Raw genomic sequence first — 8,465 nt, forward strand, 5'->3', positions numbered from 1 at the left:
CTTTTTGCCACAGCACCCTGCACGTTTTACTGTCTACCATACTATAATTTATTATATATTTATTATTGTTACTGTTTATTGTCTGTCTCACCCCCCCACCACCACCAGAATGTAAATTCCATGAAGATAGCGAACTTTGTCTATTTTGTTCGCTGATGTAGTCCAAGCACCTGGAATAAGACCTGGCAGATAGTAGAGGCTCACTAATTACTTGCTGAACGATCTCATTTTTGCTTCCAGAGTGATCGGTGGAGTATGGATCAGCAGGGTGCTTCCAGCATCCAGAAAGCAGGGGTGGCCAGAAGGATGGTTCTCCTTCCTGTTTCTCCCCGTGTTTGTTGGTACCCGCCCCCCCCCCCCACCAAATTCTATCCGCCCTCAGAAACATCACCTGAATATTTGTCAGGGTCACACTGGTGGCAGGAAGTTTCCCCCTTATTTGAATAGGAGTTGGCTGGGCAAAGTTCACAAGAAGAAGAGCCCTGTTTGTCTGCATATGTGCCAGGTTTGCAGGGGAAACATTCTGAAGTGTAGGCCACCCCTAGGGAGGAAGAACAGCATGGAAAAGCAGGGGTTGAGCCTGGAGACTGAGCCCCCTGGGGGCTGACCCCCACCGTGCCCGCAGAGTCAGGAAGTCAGCAACAGGCCCCAGGCCCCGCCCCCCCGTTGGTACCTGTTATGGCGATGTTTCTCACCATCACAGGCTTGGAGACTTTGGACCACACTGAGAAGGCTGTGGTTCTCCAATAGAGGACATTATTGCCTCGGTTTAGCTCGACCTAATGCCACAACCAGGAAGACAGAGATCCCTAATCCATCACATTAGCCTCTGGTGGGGACCCGTCCCCTTTACCCTCTGCAGGGCTGCACCTTTTCTGATGCCCTCCCTGGACTTCCTCAGCTTTGCCCTTTCTCCCAGCTCAGCTTAGCTCCTCTCTGCTTTGAAGCCTCCTCTTACCACCCTCTCGTGGCCCTCCCTCACCCACATATACCGCGAGTATCTCCAAGGTGAGACCCACAAGGAAGCCTGAAGGTACTGACAGGAGGGGTGAGTGGAGTTCCCTCATTCTTCTCTGGTTCTTTGTATCCACACCCGATCCCCAGAAGACCTGGCCCTTAGAGCTGGCAACCTGCTGATCCTTGAGGTCAGGCCATGGGTGCAAGTCATCTCACACCCATACTCTGCCAACTCAAGAGGACAGAAACTATGGCATCCTCCTCAGGTCAGATGCCTGCCCTTTAGGGACAGAGGGGTGGGATTCCAGACTGGGAAGAAGCTCTCCTTGGAGGAAAAGCCCATGGCCCCTTTGCTGGTATCCCCAGGAAAGGCTCCGGGGAGGCTGGTATAATACTCACACTGTGGAATTCCCATCCTTTCTCTGTGGTTTTTATCCACCTCGAGTCATCTACATTGGGCTGGCATTGGTCATTCTGAACCTGAGGAGGCAGGAGTTTGGGAAGAGAGTCTCAGCTTTCCAAGAAAATGGTTTCCTTACCACCACCCCCCGCCCCGCCCTGCTGTCACGGCCATCCAGAGGGCCCTTCTTATGGGATAAAAGCTGCCAGTTTCCTTTAGGGACTGAGCTCAGAACACATGAGCCTTGAAGTAGGGCAGGAGCTAGTTACACACAAAACATCAGGGCATCAACACCAAAGAGGGAACTTGTAACCCAGAAGCCTTTACATGCTGTTTTCATGTCTGTGAGGGCAGAACGCCTGGGGTCTCCTGGACCCTACTCTTCCCTTTCAGAGGCCCCCCACCTTCTGCCTTTCTCCTCGCCTCTGGAAGTCTCAGCTCATTTTGTCCACAGTTCTCTCCAGAGGGAAGACCACTGAGGAAAATCCCCAACCAGAAATATGCTTGTGATTCCTGTCAATGCATCTGAGCCTTGGAGAGTCTTTACCTCCCATCCTCCCCCGTGGCCAGGGGCTTACAAAAAACTCAAAGATGATGCTGGAGTCTGGGTAGTAGTACTCGAAGCTGACCGTGCCGGACTGCTTTAGGTTGACGGCGTACATCAGCGTGGCTGTGCATTCGTCTGTGTTGGAGGAGATGTAGTCACCCAGGGGAACCCACTTGGACCTGTGAGGGAATAGGAGCCAAGTTTACCGGTAGGGGCACGGCCCACCGTGCTTTGTGCAAAGTGCAGGTCTCATGTCCTGCTGGATCTCTGAGGAACTCCAGACTTGTGATTCACAAATGGGAATTTAGACATGAACAAGAATGACCTCCAGATCAAGGAGCCCGGAGATACAGCTGACACAAGGAAGACAGGTAGGTGCGCCCCCACATTATACAGGACCATCCAGAAGATAGATGACAGGTGTTGTGAGGGGGAGCTGGGTAACGTTTATTGGTTGCTTACTATCTCCCAGGTACTGAACTACATGTTTTGTATTCATGACTTCTTTTCTTTCCCATTTAATGGATGATGAAACTGAGGCTACGTGGATGCCTTGCCTGATGTCCCACAGCCAGCAAGTGGCAGGGCTGAGATTCAAACCCAGGTCTGCCTAACTCCAGAGCTGTCAGAGAAAGTCAGCAGACACTGCTGGTCTTCAGAACCCAAGAGTCCATCCAGTCTAGCCCACCTGTTTTTCTGGAAGTGCCCACTTTTAGATGCTGCATGTAACTGGTAACTGGGAAGAAGGAAGGCCAGAGCACCTCAGAGACGATCAATCTAGTCTTGTGATTTCATTTTCTAAATATCTTTCAACTTGGTCCAACCCTGCCCCAGGCTCTCCCTCTTCCTTGCACCCCCCACCGCCCAGCTCTGAACCAGCCCCTCTCTCGCCTCCCTGTATCCAGTCCTGCCTCCTGCAATCCCTCCTCCATACTGCGGCTGCAGAGGTCCTCCAGAGCAAAAATCTGACCGTGCCACTTCCCTGCTGCCCTCAGAACAGGGCACAAATCCTCACCCACTCTCTAGACTCCAGCACGCCAGCATTTCTTCCTTTGTTTGTTTATTTATTTATTTATGTATTGGAGGACGAGTGGCAGAGGGAGAGGGAGAGAGAGAAACTTAAGCAGGCTCCACAGCTAGCGCAGAGCCCCGCATGGAGCTTGATCTCAGGACCCTGAGATCATTACCTGAGCCGAAAGCAAAAGTCAGACGCTTAAGCAACTGAGCCACTCAGGAGCCCCTCCCTCTCTCTGTTTAATTCCTACTTGTGTCTTAGAATAAATGTCACCTCATTTGAGAAGTCCTCCTTGACTCTACCGACCTCTGCTATGTGCACCCTGAGCTCTCACCGATTCTCTGCTCATAGCCACAGCTTTTTTTTTACTTCACTTATACATACTATGAAAGATTAAAGACCACCACTGTGCTTAAGAAATACAATACAGAGGGGGAGCCTGGGGGGAGGCAGGGAGCCTGCTTCTCCCTCTCCCTCCGCTCCTCCCTCTGCTCCTCCCCCCCTGCTTGTGCTCTCTCTGTCAAATAAATAAATAAAATCTTTGAAAAAAAAAGAGAAAGAAATACAATACAGCAGAAGCCTTGGTGTACACCCAGTGAATCTCAAGCCCTTGACTACCACCTACTCCTTTCAGCCAAGTAACCACTTTCTGGAATATGGTGCTTATCATCTCCACGTGGTTCTTTACTCTTTACTAATTATACAACTATTTCTAAACAATATGTTCTATGATCGTGCTTTTGCATGTTTTTAAACCTCATGTAAATGGCATCATACTTATGTGTTCTGAAACTTGCTCTTTTTGTTTGTTTCAATATAATGATTGTGGGATTCATCCATATCTGCACGTGAAGCTCTTTCTTCATTTTTGCTACTATCTAATTTTGCCTACCATATTTATTTACCTATTACTCACTGATCGACATTTAGATTGTTTCCATTTTTTTTGCTATTGTACACACTCCTGTTCGAAACATTCTTGTTCCTCTCCTTGTATGCATGTCTGAGGGGGATGCTGGGTTAGAGGGCATATGAACCTCCAACTTTACCAGCTCCTGCCACACTGTTCTCCAAAGTGGTTCCTACTGATATACGCCCACTGGCAGGTGAGAGAGTTCCTGTTGCTCCACATGCTCCCAAATTTGGAATGGTCGGACTGTAAAGTTGTTGCCAATGTGATATGGTAGGAGAGAGCAGCTCCTTGGGCTTTAAATCTTATTTTCTTGATTATTAGCGAGGTTCAGCATCTTTTCTTTAGTTTATTTGCAATCCAGCTTCCTCCTCCGATCATATTCTAATTCCTCTTTAATTTATTTAATTCTTCTTATTGTCTGTCCTCCTGGCTGGCTGACAGACTCTGTGAGCCCAGGCAATTATTAACAATGGCCAGTGAAGGGGACCTCCAGTTAGTATACTGGTTTCCCCCTGCGTGTGTTAGAATGATAACATGTACTTCAGTTCTTCAATAGTGTAATTCTCAAATGGAAGCATATCCAAAATGCCTAAACCGAGCTCATCCCGGACACCCCAACTAACTTAATGGTACTGATTTCTCCTGTTAAGAGACAACACTTAATGCTGATGTGCTTCATGGCATTATCTATAAATAACTCCCAAAGTGAGATGAATAATCAAAAGGATGCCATAAGTGGGCTACATTTGCACAAGGCATCATGATTCTGGGTTTTGTCAGAGCTGTCTCTGGTGAAGATCATTTCACATTCAATAATAACAACATGTGTTGATTGATTTCTAGCCAGGCATTGCTCCAAATTCTTCACACGGATCATTTCATTTAATCCTTACCACAACCTATAAGAAGAATACCGTGTTTATCACTTTTTTTTTTTTAGGATGAGGAAATTGAGGCACAGAAGTGATTAGGACACTTAACTAATCATACAACTAATCACATAGTAATTAGTCTGATAAGTGCCATAAAGAGAAACATAAGATGGTGCAAGTCTGATAAGTGCCATAAAGAGAAACATAAGATGGTGTATGTAATGGGAATCTATGGGGCCAGGGCCGGCATCTCCCCAGAAGTGACATTTAGGCAGAGAGCTGAGGGTGAAGCTGGAGTTGGCCAGAAGAGCGGGAGAAGAGTGTGTCCAAAGACCCAGGTGGGGAGTGCCTGGGTGGCTCAGCTGGTTGAGTGTCTGGTTCTTGATTTTGGCTCGTGTCATGATCTCGGGGTCGTGAGATGGAGCCCCGCGTCAGGCTCCTCACTGGGTTTGAAGTCTGCTTGAGATTCTCTCCCTCTCCCTCTGCCCCTCCCCTCATTCATGCATGCGTGTTCTCTCTCTCTCTCTCTCTCAAATAAATAAATAAATAAATAAAATCTTAAAAGAAACAAAAAACAAAGACCCAGGAGGGAAGGAGCATGGTTGCCAGCATGGCTGGAGCCCTAGTAAGCTAGAGGGAAGGTAACTTGAGTGAAGCCAGAGAAATGGGCAGAAGGCAGAGGCTAGACCAGGCAGGGCCATGCAGGCTGTGGCAGAGTATTGGATTTTATTCCCAGAAAACAGGAATCCGTGAAATCTGGAGTTTTGAGCAGGGAAGTACTGTGGTTGGATCTATGTTTTAAGTAGATGGGTCTGGCTGCTGGTGGCCCAGAAGCCGGCAGAGGCTGGAGTGGAAGCAGAGACTCTCTGTGGGGAAGGGGGGTACCGGAGGCAGAACAGGCAGGAGGCGGGCTCTGGTCAGGTTGGAGGCGGTGGGCATGGATTCAGGTAAACACACAGTTGAGCAAGAAAGCCAGGCCCGCGGTACCTTGGTACTAGCCCCACTCCCGCCTTTCTGAGGGCAGTGGGGAAATCACAAAGCCTCTCTAGGTGCCCATTCCCTCTCTGTTTCTACAGAGGAGAAACATCCTTTTCCCCCCACTCCCAGGGATGTCTCGGGCTGCCTTAAGATCCAGGCCCTGAAGCCCTCTGTGCTGTGGAAACACAGTTGTTATTAACCGGCCCACATCCTGTCTTGCTGAGTGGTAATGATTTCTGGACTCTCAGGGAGGTCCCCAGAGAGAGAGAAACCCTTTCTTCGTGTGGGTAAGAATTGACTGAGTGAGCCAGGCCTGCACCTTGTTTGAGGTCAATCGCATCCTCTATTAGGAAGCAAATGGGTCCCCTTTCAGCTTTAATCCTCTCTGGCTTTATATCTGCTGACAACCTGGCCATGCCAATGATTTTGACACATAATATTAAACTCTAAAGTGACCTTAAAATTGGACCATAAAATGCCTGCTGCCTGGCTCTGATAATGGTGCTTCCTTTTTTTTTTTTTTTTTCTCAATAATGGTACTTCTATTTAAGTGTAGGAATGGGAGACATTGGTCCCAGTTTTAGAACTCCAAGTGTAATACAAGTGTAGACAATTATTAATTTCTTTTTATCCTTTTGATTGCTTGGGTATAAGAGCAACTTTCATATACTTTTCTCCCATCTTCTTCTTTTTTTTTTTTAAAGGGGGAGGGGCAGAGGGAGAGAAAGGATCTTAAGCAGGCTCCATGCTGAGCTCAGAGACCGACGTGGGGCTCAGTCTCACAACCCTGAGATCGTGACCTGAGCTGAAATCAAGAGTCAGATGCTTAATACTGAGGCACCCAGGTGGCCCTTCTCTCATCTTCTTTGTCAGTATTTAACAAGGAGCAGTGGGTGACTGTCTTTTCCATCTGTGCATCCCTTCACAATTCCTCCGTAAGAACCCAGCATTGCCTTGCGTATGCTACATGTTATTTGAGAGTGTCTGCACAGGGCAGTAGAAAGCTTGGGACTGGGTCTGAATTCCAGTATCACTGGTTCTAAGCTGGATAAAAAAGGACAAGTCACTTAACCTCTCTGAGCCTCCAGTTCCACATTTGTGTAAAGGGAACAATAATACCAACTGCAGAGGGTTCTTGAGAGGACTATAGAAAGTAATATAGGGAAAGCATCCAGAACAGTGCCTGACATATAAAAGGTGCATCCTTTAATTTCTGTCCCCGGAATTAAAAATCCAAAGATATGATAAGCATAGCTCACCAGTTCCCACAGAACCTGGGGCTGAGCTTTTCAAGTACTGAAAAGATCGCTTTCTGAGCTGGAAAATTTTCAGGTCCCCGGGGTTTCAAGGGGTTTGGACCGCCACTGACCAAAGCTCTGGTCTTAGACTATCCCCCCGCAACCCTATAAACTCCAGTTGGGCTGATCAGTTTTAGAAGTTAGCACCAAAGCCAGGAAGATCCCTAACGCTTTGCACATTGTGTTGAAATCAAGTTGAGGAAGTTTATCGCCGATCCAAAATCCCATGGTGGAAATCCAACTAGGTTTTGTTTTAAGTGAACCGGGCCATTTAACCCTTGTCCACCTTATCCACCTATTATCCTCTCACAAGCGCCTGTCAGTCACTGGTAAGTTTGGATCAGTAAGAGTGGGCTGAGGTGGGCGTCATGTCCAACAGTCCTGTGGGAAGCTGCTCCAGTCTCCCCTTGGCTGCTTGGCTCCCTCGTTTCCATCCTCCCCAGCCCAGCACAGGGGAGGGGAGGGGGAGAGGCACTCACGCAGTGCAGTTCTCCATGGACTCAGTGGTGCTGTCCTCCAGCTCCATGTTGGTTGAGAGGCTGGCAAAGCCATGGGGCAGCTCATCCCACTCGTCGAACCGGATACCCGTGCCGAGGGAGTAGCGTCCCTCGGCGCACGGCTTACAGGACTGGTCCTTCATGTCCAGAAACTCCCCAGCTTTGCAGGAGAAGGCTGGAACACAGAGCGGGGATAAGGGCAGGGTGGTGAGGCTGCTGCCACTCCAGAAGAAGTGGGCGGCTTGTGGGCACCCTAAAAGGGGAAACAGAGGATCGAGATCTAGGAGTTTGCCCCATGGAGATTTAGAACCACGGCACATCTTGTATGATTCCATGTATATGGAATGTCCAAAATGGGCAAATACGAAGAGACAGAAAGCAGATTTGTGGTGCCAGGGACTTGGGCGGGGGAACATGGGGAGAGACTGCTCGTGGATGTGATATTTCTTTTGGGGGTGATGAAAATATTGTGAAGCTAGATAGTGGTGGTACAACTGTGATTATTCAAAAAAAAACACTGGACTTTACACTTTCAAGGGGTGAATTTTATGACATACAAATTATATCTCAATAAAGCTGTTATTAAAAAAAAAAAGATCTAGGGCTGTGGGAACTCTGCCTTGCTGAGGGACTTTGGGCTTGTCCCTGACAGTTGCTAAGGGAAACCCTTGGCCATTCTGAGAGCTCTCCAGTGGAGGAGACCATGGCCTCTCGTGCTGACCCCTCTGAACGGTGCCCAGCCCTTCAGCCACGGATTTCCTGCCTTGAGTCTCTGGCCTCTGTCTCCTTTCTGGTTCCACTGCCACCATGATGGTCGGGATTCTCATGCCTATTAGCTCAACCACTGCAGGGTCCCCCTAACTAGTTCCCTGTTTCCGGTTTTTTGCTCATTCTGTGGTCTGAGGTCTCTTTTTAAAACACTGATACGCACTCCTCTTTGGTTATAGAATTAAGCTCTCAGCCAAGCATTCTAAGCCTTCCATAATTT

The 8,465-nt window shown here is 48.3% G+C and overlaps 1 protein-coding gene across 1 annotated transcript in view; it reads right to left on the bottom strand.

Annotated features, from left to right (window-relative positions):
* Positions 1 to 7,646, bottom strand: part of ELAPOR1 (endosome-lysosome associated apoptosis and autophagy regulator 1) — a 31,000-nt gene extending 23,354 nt beyond the window's left edge. Inside the window, exons 1-5 of the mRNA XM_045897047.3 lie at positions 7,460 to 7,646; positions 1,936 to 2,083; positions 1,357 to 1,437; positions 674 to 779; positions 392 to 541 (exon numbers count right to left, since the gene is read on the bottom strand). Coding sequence (XP_045753003.2) covers positions 392 to 541; positions 674 to 779; positions 1,357 to 1,437; positions 1,936 to 2,083; positions 7,460 to 7,620 — 646 coding nt within the window. The 5' untranslated portion in view covers positions 7,621 to 7,646. The remainder of the gene's footprint in view (positions 1 to 391; positions 542 to 673; positions 780 to 1,356; positions 1,438 to 1,935; positions 2,084 to 7,459) is intronic.
* Positions 7,647 to 8,465: the final 819 nt, after the last annotated feature.

This window comes from Mirounga angustirostris, unplaced genomic scaffold (genome assembly GCF_029215605.1).
Source record: "Mirounga angustirostris isolate CCGP_5_RB_7025 unplaced genomic scaffold, mMirAng1.0.hap1 SCAF_4, whole genome shotgun sequence".
Classification (NCBI taxonomy): Eukaryota; Metazoa; Chordata; class Mammalia; order Carnivora; family Phocidae; genus Mirounga; species Mirounga angustirostris.